We start from the raw sequence: 16067 nt of genomic DNA on the forward strand, positions 1-16067 counted from the left end.
AATTTTCTATGATTCTATGATTACACATGGACAGGCTTAAAAAATTTACTACAGAAATAGGGCCCATAATTTTGCCTTGCTCTAAAAAGTATACAGATTGCTTTGTTTACAATCCAGCTAGCATGTGAAGGCCTTAATAAATAGAAACCATTGCCCTTTGATCACATAATACTGTCACTGGTATCCACAAAGACTGTAGTTTTTCCCTTGTTTACATTTTTTAAAAAACACTTAGCAATGAAGCACTGGATTTCTTTTATCAATTATACTTTGTATTGTGTTAAACTATACTTTTAAAAACTCACTGAAATATTTCTTGGGACTTAGTTCTATTCCTAGAAGTTTGTAAAACCTAGAGATTAGAGCAGTAGAAAGATCCAATTAGACTATAGTGGTCTTTATTTGACATTGGAGGAGTACCTTGAGACACTGGCAAAATAGCTAGTAGCAAGTACAGCTGTAGTACAACACTTCACTGATGTCTCTGGCACTCTGTTGGTCTGATTTTATTTGCAACAGATACAAACTATAACAAATGACTAGTCTGGCAAACTGATTAAGAATTCCTTTTCAAATCCAAACAGTAGTTTAACTTGCTCTCTCAAAATATAGGAATATCGCTGCTGAAAGCAATCTTATCCATGTTCTATTTTATGTACATCCTTGGTACATTTAGCGTAAAAAATTGGGGAAGATTATTCAAGAGTAACTAATAAACTGTAGAAGTACAAGTTTCATTTTAAAACAAAGGGATGCACGATCCTAAATTATCTAGGGACACCTTTAAAAATCATCCCTTAAATTTAATATAAAATCTTATTTTATCGAAAAAAACCAGGACTTAACTTACCAAATGTTAATATTAGGCTGTAAAGATATTTCTTCAGGAAGGAAAAAACGATGCCATTTTGTAGACTGAAGCAGTTCTGGAGACAATGTTTTTGATACATCATAATAGTGACCAAACCTTGAAGAAGCTGCTGGGCTAGCCTGCAAAGACATTCAGTGTTAATGATAACACCTAATTAAATGATAATTTATCTAAAAAATAATTAATTAGCAATACTAGTAAGAGAGATCTTTGATTTTTCATTTAAATATTACTTTAGACTGGCTGAAGACTGATAATGGGGAGTTTGTCAAGAGTGAATTTAGAGTTGTTCCACCAAATATATGCATCAGGAATCCAAAAATATGTACTCCTATACAAGAACTAAACTGGCACATAAATTCCTGATGTATATGTAAGTTGGAGGAAGCATGGGAGGTGGCACAGGTACATGCCAAGGTCTGTATATATCAGGCTTTTCAATACCTGTACTATGTATATGCAGAAGTCCACAAACATTTGCATACCACCTTTTGACACTTGATACATTTACATACAATGTGTAAATAAACCACCTTAAAAGCTTCCAACCTTGAGTTAAGGAAAATTAAAGTCTATGTAAAACTATAAATTCTAAAGAAAATTCTAAAATTTCTTGACTCTTCAGTAACTTGATGCTGGATATTACAACAATTATATATGGTAAGTAACTATGCTTCTGATATAACTGACAGAACAGAGTAAAGGTAATAACAATAAAACCAACATGCTAAAGTGTAATAATAACAAAACTCTTTATATGCCTTAAGTGAAGGACACAGGAAGGAGGTCCAAACATTGAATATTGATAGAAATCCAGCACAATGTACAATCCAGAATGCTAATATAGAGTATACTACTTACACACAAAAAATAAAAACTAAATTGTTCTAAAAAAGGACTGTGCAAATACACAGTAGGTCTATTTTGTGTATAAAAAGACAGAAATAGTATGTAATTATAAAATATTTCCCTTTATACTATGCTTTACTTTGTTCTGTTTCTGTTGCACTTCCCCATCAAAAAAATAATGTTGGTTTCAATGGTCAGGAAGTTTCAATGGCAGAATTAATTCCTTGTTGGGCAAGAAATCAATTAGTTCAGATATGGGACACCTTATATTAGTTCCATTTATTAGGCTAATAAGTAGGCTTGTTCTTGAAAGGAATATCAGATGACTAGAGCAAAATTAAACTTAGAGCTTAAAAGCTGTGGCACAACACATCCAGAATACTAGCAAACGGCACTGTGTTGCCAATCAAAAATTGATTGAGAGCAGGTTCTGGCTTGATATCAGGAGGCATACTTTACGGTTAGGGCTGCCAGGCTCTGAAATGGGCTCCCAAGGGAGGTGGTGCTCTCCCCTACCATGGGGGTCTTCAAGAGGTTGGATAGATATCTGGCTGGAGTATTATGATCCCAGCACTCATTCCTGCCCAAGGCAGGGGTTCGGACTTGATGATCTGTTCAGGTCCCTTCCGACCCTAGAAACTATGAAACTAAGACTCTTTCTTACCAACTGACCTAACTGCTGTGTGACAATGTTTTGAGTCTTCATACAAGTGAATTTTTTTGTTGTCAGCATATGCTTGGAGATGTCACCATTCCATCACACAATACACAAGATAACCAGAAGTACTCTAACCTCAGTAATAAAGCAGCTAGATTTGAACAGATGTTGGCTAGGTTTGTTTACAGATACAAAAGAAAGTCTACCTGAGCTATGATATTTTGTATTAATACAAGGGGCAATTATCCACATCCTATACAGATAAATGATGCAGTTCAGGAAGGCTTAAAGCGCAAAGGTTGCATTAAAACATCTCTGTACTTCACCCCATTCTGCATTCGGGATGTGTTTGACTGGTACCAAGGCATAGTGTTAATGGAGCTTTGTGTTTATGAAAGACAGAACTTAGAAAATGATTGCTGAAAGATGACAGCTAAGAAGATAAAAATCTGTAACAATCCAAAGAACTAATATACAAATGTAGTCAGGTTGATCACCAGAATCAAACCATATTAATACAGAGACCAAAAATATTTAATACTCAAGGAAAGATTGGGAAAACCATTCAGTGATGTTTCATACATGGCAGAATTCAGTGCTGTCAGTGATACTTCAGCTAGCTCTAAACAAACTAGCTTGGGTTCAAGCACAATATAGCTGTCTTAGCTGAGAAGTAAAGTGTATTAGCTGAGAATGAATACGCTGCATCCGCTACTCAACCTTGCTCTTTCAAAATTATCTCAGGTATCACTACACATCAATGTGCCATATAGACATCCTATCTTGTACATTTGTAGACAGGAAGCCAAACCCTGAGCTCTTTTTAAGATGTAAGGTATCATGCCTTACAGAAGCCTCATGAAGAATGATTAAATCTCCATATTTTCCTGGAAGTAAGCATTTGGCTATTATGATATAGCAACATTTGTCTCTGAAAAGACAAATAATTTAATCTAGTATTTATGATGAACACAATCCTTTCTTAAAATATAAATCCTTTCCCTTCTCTACAGTTCTGTCTACCAATAACCTTCTCTCTCTATAAAACACTTAGAAGCTAACACACTACTTCAGGGGTAAACAACCCCTGGTGTGGGTGCCAGAGCACGGTACATGAAGGCATTTTGCTTAGCATGTGTGCCTCAGGGCAGATGGCAGGGAAGGGGCTACAGCTGTGCTGCCACAACAAGGACTGGGCCCCTGAGCTAGGGACAGACACTCAAAAAGCCTAAGCCTGAATTGATTCAATTGTTGCAGGCTAGTCTAACCTGGCTAGGCTGAACTGGTTTGCAACCATACAGACGTTCCCTCTGGACTGAAGAAATGCAGCCACGTGTCAGCAGTGGCTGAAGCTAGAAGCCAGGGGGAGCTAGAAGAGCCCTCCCTTCCCTTCTACAGTACTGAGCTGGGGGTGGAGGGTAACCAAGCCCTGGCAGCCTTGCTGCTCCTGACCAGCAAGGGAGCCAGAAGTGAATTGATAATACAGCATTTAGCACCCCATCAAGAAAACAAAAGTCTTTCTCATTAGTTCAAGCTCATCTTAAACAACTTTTTCCAAGGAAGGAATGGAGGGACATTACCAGCTGACCTGTTGATTAGTTCCAAAAAGCCCTAAGCGGACACTGTCCTGTCTGCCTTACACCTCTCAGCTTTAGCTAGCATACCACATGCTGGCTATGGTCCAAGTTGTGGGAAAGAGGAAGGAGGAATCCCTGCTTGAGCAGGGAATGATGGAGCAGCGTAGGGGGCAAGGGGAAGCCAGGCAGACACTGCTGTGCCTGCCATCTCTACCAGAGCACCAGCTGGGTAGCAGAGGGGTGGGGCCAGCTCTGCTCTCTGGAGCAGAGAGCCCCACCCAGGGCTGCAAAGCATCTAGGATGCTGGGGAACTCTGGTTCAAGTTAAACCAGGAAGGGGTCTGGGACAGACATTGCATAAACCAGTTTGACCCAAATCAGTTAAGCCTGGCTGTGTGTAGTATCAGACTTATCTCAAACTGGTTTCAGCCATTATCAAACTGGTTTATGTTCACTCAACGTCTGTTTGGTTACAAGTTTAAACCAGTTTCTGATCACTTAAACTGGTTTATGTGTAATATCTGTTCCTAGCCCTGGTGCTAACATTTTACAAGTGGAGGTTGTAGGTGTTTTTGGCACACTGTCCAAAAATATTGCCAACCCCTGAACTACTTTTTTACAGCCAACCTACCCATTAAAAATGTACTTTTCTTGTCCCAATTATAACAGAAGCATCATCACTAAGAATCTATATTTATTTTCTTGCTCCGCGCAAACAAAACACTTTCTATTTGGGGGATGATTTATAAGCCATCTGCTCCAAAACAAAGGCATAGTGACCCACCTATTACACAAGAGCTCTGCTACAAACACCCAGGGCTTCTTATCTCTTCATGTTGGAGGTTCCTTCTATTACATGCATCTGATTCCACTATAAGCCCATGCTAAAACTGACACCAGCAAAGGGTCTGGAGTCTTTTCTGCCCAGAATTTGAGTCAAACATCTATCAGCTTCCGCTAGCAATAGCTTCCCCGCTTAGCCAACTCAGGCCATGAATAGATGTATATTTGTAGCACTCCACATTGGAGTGGAATTTTCAGTACTTAAATTTCAGAGCACTTTGGGCCATTGACAGATGTGCAGCTCTGTGCCATACCCCGCCACTACAGGTTTTCAAGATTATTGTAACAGTATGCAGCGGTGTGCTTTCACCCAGGGGGTGCAACAGGGGATTGCAGGGTGCTTTAAATGTTACCTCTGTCCACGGACCCAGGCTTCACAGAAACAGTCAGTAGTCTGGCAGCATATCTCTGTGCTTCAAAAAAAAACTTGCAGTCATTTCTCTCCCTTACAATATGTACTTTCACACTCATTGATTAATACTGTGAGAGTGAAAGTGTCTGATTATTTCTAGTCAGCTCAGAGGTGACTAACTTCTAAGTGTGAAAATTCAGAGATGTAGGTCACAAGGTGGTGTAAAAAGTTTTTAAGCATGTTCTGTGGTCACTATAGAGAATAATGACTTCATTTTGAAGTCATGATACTGTCTACTCTAAAGGATTAAAAATTCATCTGCAAAAAGCCAAAACCAACCTCCTCACAATATAAAACCAAAATACCCAACACCAAAAAAAAAGCAATTCTTTCCCCCACCTTGAAGTCCACAAAGAGAAGCTGTGTTCTCAGATAAAATTAGACAGCATTTTGCTTGCACTTGCTTTGTGGCTGTACCTGAAAAAGACCCGAAATAGCTTCCTTGGGGTGTTATAGAATCCATTGGGGAAAATATATAACAATTTTCTTCATTTTACAAATACACTAAAAAGAGATTCGCTCTTTAGGGGACAGTAAAAATTCAACCAAGCAAGTTGAGTTAGGTTCTTTCTGATTTGTGCATTGTCATCAAATAGTGATAATTTTATGGGGAAAACTAGACTTGCACTTCTGTCCTCAATGAAAACAATGGAGACCATCCAGGTGTATTTGAGGGCAACATTTAGTACTGTAATCACAGATTTGTTAATAATTCTGTTAATTTTTGTATGAAACAGAAAAGTGTTTTGAAAAAAAGGCTTCTAAGGTTCTAAAAAGATTTTTTTTAAAGCAACATGCAGTCTTGTTATATTTAAACATATAAATGTTGATACACAGTATACAACCCTATTGAATATAGTGTCATTTTAGTTATTTGTCTGCAGACAGCTATGCCAGATATTTTCATAATTTTTATTTAGTGCTTTAGATTGTACAAATGTGCTAAAAAAGTCCAAATGAACTAGAACTAGTCATTTGAGTAATCTCCATGTAATACTTTGGTATTAACAGATACACGAATACTAGGCTTAGTTAGCAGTCTGAGAATTAAAAATATAACTGGTATAAAGGATAGAAAAAGAATAAAACTTTGTTTTAAGAAAAAAATCCTTGCCATAAATAATAGATGAGTTCTAAAAGCAGTTAGCACACTTATAAGACATTTTTTAATCCTCTAAAATTAAAGCCCCTCTAGCAAATGTATTTTAAATTTTAAAATAAAAGACTGATCAAAAACTATCACATTTTAAAAATGCAAAGTATAAAGTTATTTAGTATAAGGATTCTGAAAGCAATTTAAACAGGGGCTGTTCTTTGGCCTATAATCTATCCTTTATCCGGATTACAGATCAGAATGTTTTTACTGCAATCTCTGCCAGAGCTCATCTTTTTATTGTGTACTCTCAAGCCCCCTTAATGTTTTAGAAAGGCCTTGACTAACTGAACTTTGATCTGATGTCTTCATTGAGAAAAGCTCCAGGTTGCCTATTTTGGATGCAAATCCTCACTGAGGCCCAACAGAATTTAGTAAAGACAGCAAAAAAGAAGAAACAAGAAGTTTCCAGGATCCTCTTTGAGAATCCTAGGGAACATTGGTGTCCTTAATCCACCCTGCTGCATGGATTAAGGTAGGTGATAACCTCTCTTGATTCAAAAGAATGAACACAGTGCCTACAAACTGGGTGGAGACTCGGATTTGGCTATAATAAAACACCATGCAATAAAAGCTCCGTCTATGTCAGAAGCCTATGAATAGGCCTCAATGTACCACATTCCCAGGCTTAGTAGGGAAGCTTGCAAAAAGCCTACCTGAATCAAGTAAGCATGAATAATCTGTCTTCACAGAATGGCCATGGAGAGTGCAAAACAGACTTTTCATCCCTCTTAAATTTGAGTTGATAAGTTTATTACTAGATTGTAGGTTCAAGCTTGTTCTTCCTTGGATTCCTATGAGCTAGTCTGCACAAGGAGAAATGCACTAAATTGTCAGTGAGCAGAGTGTGCTTTTATGCTACCGTCTGCTGTTAATGTTTCTAATTGCAATACTAATGTGCTAGAAATCTCAGATTTAGGATGAATCAAGGCAGAAAATTGATTTCATGCTGTGACAGTTTATATATTGCCCCAAGAACACAAGCAGTTCATTCAAAAAAAAAAAAAAAAAAAAAAAAAAAAAAAAAAGCGGGGTGGAGTGGGGGGGCAGGGTGAAGAGAGAGAGGGGGAGAGGGAGGGAGAACCCCCCCCCCCACATTAGACCTTTTCACAATGCAAGCTAGGCTGTACCTAGTATTTTTAGTGAGAAGTATACATTATTTTATACTCTTACTACAGGCAGAGGTACCACTTAAACTTAGCATGATCAGTACGCAAGCAGGCAACTATGTATAAATCTACAGTATATTTATGATGTGCTGAATATTTGTATGCTGATTTTTATGCATGCAATGTGTACTATTCAAGACACGATTATTAATTTAGAATGATCTATAACTTGAAATAGCTATTAGCTGGTTAAGCATGTATGTAAAGTTTTCGGGAAGGGAAGTGAATAAAAGCCATTTCTAGTAACAAAAATCTCTTTGGTCACTTAAAAGTAAATCTAAATTAGCTAACAAAAATAATAAAAAAGACAACTTTTACACAGCATTTGTGTTTCACATAAAAATCATGTTGAACAGACAAAAAATTCAACTGATATGTTTGGAGCTCTTAAAAGGATAGCTTATGCTTTCTAGCCTTTGTAACCTAATCTACTCTAATTTTGCAAATATTTATAGATTAAAAATTTAAATACAATCAGTTTAAAAACTAGATCTAGTTAGAAAGTAAATTTGGGGGTTTTTTTTAGTTTTATTTAAGTTTCTTTTGATAGAAATTTTTTAACCAGTCAACACACATCAATCAAAGTTGAAGCACTTAATTAAAAGCTATTACCACATATATTAGAACCATCCTAGAGGCTGACATACTACATCAGTTAATGCTTCCAACTAGCCAATTACTGAAAAAATAGCATAATTACATAAAAATTCATTCAACCGACCATCAAATATTTCTGTTCTCTGATGTAATCAAAAATATATTAATTTGCTAGCATTTTTTAAACTGTATTTTTATTTTTTCATTGATTAAGTATTTAAAGAAATGCTATTTTTCAGAAAATTATAGTACATACATCTTAGGGAATTATCACCAAATGTTTAAGAAAACAATGATGTTAATGAGGGAATCATCCCTTGTAATGTTGGACAGTTGGTCTACACTAAACTGTTATTCGTCTACAGGCTCTACAACTTTCAATATCCAAGTTCAGTTTGCTGTAAGCAAGAAGCGCATTCTGCTCTACTTAAATATCATCTTACTAGACAGAATAATGTAGGATGGACATATGCCTATTTCAAGTTATAGTTGATATAACTCTAAGACTTCTTATGTTAAAGTAATGGTAATGAATTAGTTTTACATCAATGTATAAATAAAATTAGTTTTACTTAAAAAAAAATAAAACTGTATTTTGTGATGGTTTAGAATGGCACAGCTAGCTCCATATTAATAAAATTGATGAGATTTATGAGATCACCCTGGAGGCTGTTTGATTTGGCATGTCACCATATATAAGTATTCCCTGACACAAATTTATAGCCATGTCTGTGCAATTTCACAGAAAACCAAACATGCCAAGCCTTATAAGATCATTTTGTCACATTCCAATTATATTTTTAAGAATATGACTGAACTTACTAGGCAGTCATGGCTACATCTAAATCAGCATGTATAAAATACTTAAGCCTAACTGCATGGACAAAACAAGTTGGCTGTTGGGTGCAGTACAGGATGCTATTAAGCTCTGACTGCATTACTAGACTAAACGAAAAAGTAACCAGCCTAAGGAAAAACATAACTCACAAAATACTAACAGCTGTTAACTCTGAAGAAGTAACCAGTGGGCTTGTTTCTTACATACTGCCTTCACAATGATTAGTTTCTAGCGACACTGAAGCTGATATGATCTCAAGTGCTTACTTTACTTATTATGCACATGGATAAGCAAGTCAACAGCTTGCTTTAATACAGTACTTTCACTGGAGGGATCTAATAAGTGCTGTTCATTAAACCTATATAAAAATCTTCAATGTATACCTAAGCCTAGACAAATACTTAATAAGTAAGAAACAAATTTACCTAGATTAAGAAACTATGCTATGATATTCTTGAATTAAATCAAAAGGCCCTTGGTGCTTTAATATTTTAACTTGATTTTCTTTACAAATTATTGTTAAACAAGATGGGATTTCATGCAAAAAATGTTTGACTTTGATTCTCATCTCTCTGTATCTTTGATAATCAAGAAACACATGATAGTACCACAGTCTCTTAGCAATTCTGTGGTTTGGGTTCTAGTGATATATATTTAAAGAACAAGTGAATTTTAACCTTTATCTAACATTATAGGAAAATCATCATAAAATACTATTTAATTACCTCCATTTTTGGTAAATTCTGGTAACGCCAGGCGATCTTCATGTAGTCCTGAGATTCTTTAGATTTAAAAACTGTTTCTTCTTCATTCACTTCATTTTTGTAGATATCATCAAGCAGAGGTGCTGGAAGCTCCTAAATATACAGAGTAGAACAATATCATTGCAGTTAAAGTAGCCAAGCTGGTTAAGAATGTATTTTTTCAAAGTAACTAGTAGAATCATTTTAATAAAAAGGTATAGCTGTAAAATATTTGTTTAAAACAAAATTATTAGTACATATTGCAAAATACAAATCATTTTGAACCATAAAATTATGGCTACTTATTATGATGAAAAGGTATTGTACTAGACTTTTACATCGGGATAAAAAATAGGAGTTACAACATATGGCCTGCATCTTCCTTTCCTACACCACAAAAGGCAAAGAACACTAAGTCCTCAGATTATTGATGCTCAATTCAAAGAAGAAATAAAACCTATTCAAGAAGGAAGATGTAAATATAAACTTTAAATTTATTAAATTTGCTAATACAAGCCTTTCTGTTTCAGAGGTGTGGTGTTAGTCATAGATGCAGTTAAAGGCTCAATGAGGTCGCAACACTAACTTTGCTATGGGTACAGAGCAGCAATTCTCCACCGAACCTTTAAGTTGTGCTATGGAGTACTGCACAATATTAGCACTGTTCTGTGTGCAAACACATCCATGTCATTCACAGTATAAACCTAGAGATTTCAAATAGATCCATACGGTAGAAAAACCCTTCTGACCTGTTGTTGTCGTTCCGAGTTATTTGCAGCAGAATAATTGCTCTGTTATATTTATATAATCAAAAAGTGAGTGAAAACTGAAAGCTGGTGTTTTCCAAAGGATGCCTTGTGTCTAAGAAGGTTGATAACCATTGGTCTAGGGTACTTACTCTAATTCTAACCAGTTTATTTCTCACCATAAAGCTAAGTTAGGCCATCTCTAGTTCTGATGGAATACAGCTTATTCCCATGCAACCTGCTTTCTCTCCACTGTACCAAGCTGACATTGAGTACACTTCCCAAAGTCCCACTCTCTCCCTGCTGCCCACCTGTGCAAACTGGAGGACATCACAACTTGGGAGGACATCACAGCTCCCATCACAGCTTCTCCTATTAAACTTTACATTTTGAGCTATTTTTTTAAATACCTTTAAAATGTCATAGATTTACATTTTAATAAAATTAAAGCAAAAGCATTTAATAGGGGAAGCACTAGATAGTGATGTTGAGAAGTAAACAAAGAACTTAGTTTAAAAGAGACCTGAGCAACACTTTTGCACTGTCTTGGGTGTTAGGATGAGGAAACCTGTTCCAATTGGATGGTGTCACAACCCAAGGGTGTGATTTTTGTTTGTGTGCGCTTCGGCACTGCTAAATTATTTCCCGCCACTCGTAGCTTTCTTTGCAGGGTGCATTTCTAGGTTGCAAAAGAGAAATGCACGGTGCAAGGAGTTCCCACCATTCATATACAAATTTGTGTCCCACTATTGGCCAGTTCTAAATTATTCCCACGTGGCGGCTAGCGATTGGCTTGCTAGCCGTATAAGAGGCTTGAGCGGTTTCCGCCCAAGTTGGAGGACTCCACAACCATCTGGAGAGAGAAAGAGAAAGAGGAGGGCTTCATGTTTCGTGAAGATCTCTAAGTGCTGCGGAGCCTATCGGACCCAGTGAGTGTACCTTAAGAAGGCTATAGGGGTCTGATCAGCCTCTAGCCTCTCCCCGTCGCCGAATGATCCCTCGACGAACCCCTTCCCTCCGCGCAAGTTCCACGGAGCCTAGCAAACTTCGTGTGAGTGTATTCAGAGCTCTTTGCTTCTAGTTACTTTCTTCAGTTGACACGGGCTCGCGGTTTAGAGCTTTCAACTGGATTGGGCTAGAAGGTTCACGGGAAGGAACTCTAGTCTGCCTCTCTTCTTTTCTGTCTGTAACTGCAACTCAAGCAAGTTTTCCTGCCTGCACCGCGACCATCTTCGGTGTAAGTAAAATAATCTGAAATCAACCACTAAGCTTCCATGCCTAATTCTAGCGTGCTGCCTGCCTTCCCTGACCTGGCGTGTCCAGGCTGCTGGCCACAGCCTGCCGCGCGAAACCCCCCTCGCCCCCCCCCCGAGGGCCTCGGACCGCTCCTGGCCTGCACAGATGGAACATCTAGAATACATAACCTAACCCACAGAAACAGCTGTATACCATCAGAACAAGGGGTGGCCTAATTTAGCTTTATGGTTCGAAGTTAACTGGTTAGAATTAGAGTAAGTACTTCTACTTAAAAAAGGTAGAGAACAATTCTAAGAATTAGGCATTATTATTATAATATTATAGTTAAAATTGAATTAAAAATATCTGGTATATTAATTGACCAGTTTATGGTCCTACCAACTACATACTTCACATACTGATATACAGGCAATGCAGAGATCAGCAAAAAGTTAAACACTTCTGTTCTACTGAGAGACATTTATATAAGTGCAATTTTTGTCGTCTTTATTTTCATTCACAATACAAAACTAAAATCTATGACATAACTAAAAAATGAAAGCAGTTTCAATTTCACAGCAATTTTTGTAGTAGTATGATGTGCACCTTTAGATATCAAATTCCACAAACAATGAGAAACCTGTTAAGATTTTTAGGAAAGCTGAATAATTAAAACAATTCACATTGTTTTATACATCAGCACTCTAGAAAGACATACATTTAATCTCAGAAAAATCAAGGGAATGAACAGTTTGTTTTCTCTTGTTACAACTTAACTGAAAAAATCTGTAAACAGATGCACTATATTTTTTGCCCAAATATTTGATAAATTAATTTGGACCAGATTTAATCAGCATTTTAAAATTTAATCAAAATGTTTAAATTAAAAAATCCCAAAGAATGAAATTAAAGACAAGTTTAAATTGCTCCTCCCTACCCACTCAAATGAGTTTCTACCTAATTAATATAATCACATCTACACCCTTTATTCTTATTTAAGTTGGCACTTTAGTGACCTATTCCCAAAGATCTTATGCAATTCCCAAAAGCTTCCTGAGGAAGAAGAGATTCAAGATTAAAATCTCTATCAATGTAACTTTAAGATTATTAATAAAAATGTTCAATATTATGATCAAGAAATGAAAAACTTAAGGATGAAAGTGAAACCTCAACTTTAGCCCCTCATCTGCAGACAGCTTTGTTTATATGAGCATGTTATTTTCTCAAAAATTGTAATTTTATATACAATGCAGAGCACTGTACCAGCAATGCATTTTTTCATATTTTCACTAACTTAATGATCACAATCAAAATAATCTGATACAGGCTTAACAGATTTTGTATAAAGCACTATACATGTGATTATAAAGGGGTATACTTTAAACTATGGAACGTATTTCGTTTGAGAAAAATGCTTCTCTAAGCAATGTTTTATTTAAGCATTCTCAGTCAAACACATTTGGGGCTTGACTGCTCTTGCTGACGTCACAGAAAGATCTATTATTGACAACAGTGGTGGCTAAGAGAGTGGAATTGGCCACTTTAAAGTGTATTTTTGTGTTTATTGGCTCTTACATGGAAATCCCGCTAACTCTAGTTTTCAACTTTTTTTTGGCTCAAGGCATCCCTAGGAAAATGCCAGCTCTTAATTTTCACTTGTTTTTCGGCTACAGAAAGACAACAACAGGTCAGAATGTTTTTGACACTGTGGATTCCTCTTTGAAATCTCTGGGTTTAAGTCTTATGAATGTAACTTCACATGAATAAAAATAAAATGAATGTAAGTTAATATTAAAAGTATTTCCACGTTGTATTAAACAGACATATTATATTTTGGGAAATGTAGAAAAAAAGCTTTTCCAAAAGTTTAATCACTTTTAATCACAAGCAGAGAATAAGCATACAAACTTTGAACACAAGAATGGAAGTTTGTCACACATGGGAGAAACTGAAAACATTTAAGTTCTTATCAACATCCTGAGGCAAGTGTAACTAACAGTTAACTGTAAGTTAACAGAACGCATGCTACAATTATACCAGCATGTTACATTTGTATGCAGCCACAGATTCTTTGGATTTATTTCTAAGTTTTAAATAGAAAATATTTTCTAAATAATTAAAGAGATACTCCCCTTGGGAATACCATTTGGAATATTCAACGTATTGATGATTACCATCCACTCAAGTTATCCTCGTTACACCAGAAGAAAGCTACATTTTTTCAAGCTAAGACTTACTGGTGACATCGTGAACTTGGAATGTTGTTACATAGTAAACACATTTAAAAATGTTTGTTTGCTTTTAACAAGTGATTCACAGGCTTTTGTGGCACTTGTTTGTGACACTGATGATCTGGGACAGATCATTTTTAGTATAAATCCTATGTAAGCCTTCAACAAACTCCCATTGTTGACACTGTTTGATCTTACCTCTAATACAGTTAAAGGCACATCTGTTTTGACCAGCTAACACTGTAATATGAATAGGCAATCAATATATCATTTGTAATGATAAAATTTCAAGAGAAGAGGTGCCATATCATATCATTCATCTTTTATATAGTTAGAAAGATGGCACTCTCCATAAAAAAACCTATTCAAATGTTTTCTCCCTTAGAAACACTAGAACTATTTTAGTCACGCTTCTCAGTCTTCAAAAATTAATAAAATTGATAAATCCTTTACTTTAAAGATGGGAATGTTTATCTTTATATGTCTTGTGAGGAATATGACTTAGGTGAAGCATAAGGCTCTGTGAAGGCCATCCATTTTGCATGCTTTCATTTAGAACAGGAGCAGGCAAAGTCCAGCCCATGGGCCAGATTCAGCTGGCAGTGGACTCTATGTCCCAGCAGCCCCTGCCCAGGTGGCTGGGGCTGGTTTCCATGGAGACCTCAGCAGCAGCCACGATAGTGTGGGGCCAGGGTTTCCGTGGAGATGAGCAACAGCAGCACTGGCAAGCAGCAGTGGCAACAGCCTCTTCCTGGTGTGGGGCTGAGGAAGGGACTGTGCTGTGGGCAGAAGCAGTGTGGGCTCAGTTGCCACCGCCTGTGCAGGGTGGGCACCAGCAGCGGTGCCACTGGGAGGGTTGGCTATGGAGGGCTATGGGGAATTCTGGGGTGGCTATAGGCCCCTCAAACACCGCCCCCCTCCGCTACTAGGGCACAGAGCTGCTCCAGAGCCTGGCTGGGATCTTGCGACAGTGACAGTGTGGTCCGGAGCCAGGGCAGAGCATGCTCTGGGTAGGGGTGTACAGACAGCAGATGAGGGCTCTGCTGCATTTCCAGACCACACTGTTGCTGCTACAAGCAGCTGGGGCAGAGCTGTGATCCGCTGCCTGCACGTCCCTGCCTGGAGCATGTAGGCTGCAAATCGCAGCTCTGCCCTGGCTCCAGACCACGCTATCACCACCACAAGATCCCAGCTGGGCTCTGGAGCAGCTCTGTGCCCTGCCAGAACTGCTGGACCCAGTCTCCAGCCTGGCTATCACAGGGTAGCTGCTGCTGGAGTCTTCATGGAAACTGGCCCCAGCCACATAGGCAGGGGTTTCTGGGAAATGGAGTCCAGCCACCAGCCAGATCTGACATTTTGCCCACCCCTGATTTAGAGAGAATATTTCACCCTACACTAGTAAGAGATAGAAAGAGCTTAAGGAGGATTAAAGGTGCTCAAAAATAACAAAGAAGTAGGAGCTAACACCATACTTTCTTCTCAGGTGTAAGGCTTAGAAAAAATTCCTGACCTACTCCAGGAAGAGTGAATACCTTCACTATGGGTAAAGATGCTATTTCAAACCCATGATGTAGATAGGCCCAAAATGATAAATGTATGGATACACTTACAGTTGGACATAATCAACAAGTAGTTTCCTTAACTGTATCAAGAGCCATATTTGTCTCCAGTAATAAGAGACTATTAGAATCCTAGAATGTTGTTTTTCCTGAAACTGATCAGGACTTGGGCTACTAGAGGAAAAGTGGGAAAGATGCATTTATACAGTCCTCAGTCTTCTACCATCCTGTTGTCTTTCTATTGCTTCTGATAGAATATTTATTGTTTTTAACCAGGAAACTGTGTACTGATCTCTTTGGCATGACTTGCTCAAGAAAACTCCCAGTCATTATACAGGCCAATATGCACAGGTCCCCTACTTATTAGCTGAGTCTGTGTACACTTTGTTAATCCTTTCTTAGTATACACATGAAAACCAAAGTCATGTTGAAGGGATTTGCCGCATCTTATCATCACTTAACATCAATACTTAAAGCTGTTTGTAATTACTAGGTTCTCCATACAAACCCTGGTTCCAACTCCAGCAAAAGACTGATTCAGATTCACAGTATCCTAGATCATTTCTTTCCATGAAAAGCTCTGAAA

General features: G+C 37.5%; 1 protein-coding gene across 2 annotated transcripts in view; it reads right to left on the reverse strand.

The window, feature by feature from the left end:
- The window catches only part of ELP4 (elongator acetyltransferase complex subunit 4), a 254007-nt gene that overhangs the window by 182021 nt on the left and 55919 nt on the right, over positions 1-16067 (reverse strand). For both annotated transcript variants that reach the window (XM_014602118.3, XM_059722715.1), the window contains 2 exons: positions 9692-9823; positions 851-990 (listed from right to left, as the gene is read on the reverse strand). In XM_014602118.3, the coding sequence (XP_014457604.1) occupies positions 851-990; positions 9692-9823 (272 nt within the window). The remainder of the gene's footprint in view (positions 1-850; positions 991-9691; positions 9824-16067) is intronic.

Source organism: Alligator mississippiensis, chromosome 2 (assembly GCF_030867095.1).
Source record: "Alligator mississippiensis isolate rAllMis1 chromosome 2, rAllMis1, whole genome shotgun sequence".
NCBI classification, from domain to species: Eukaryota; Metazoa; Chordata; order Crocodylia; family Alligatoridae; genus Alligator; species Alligator mississippiensis.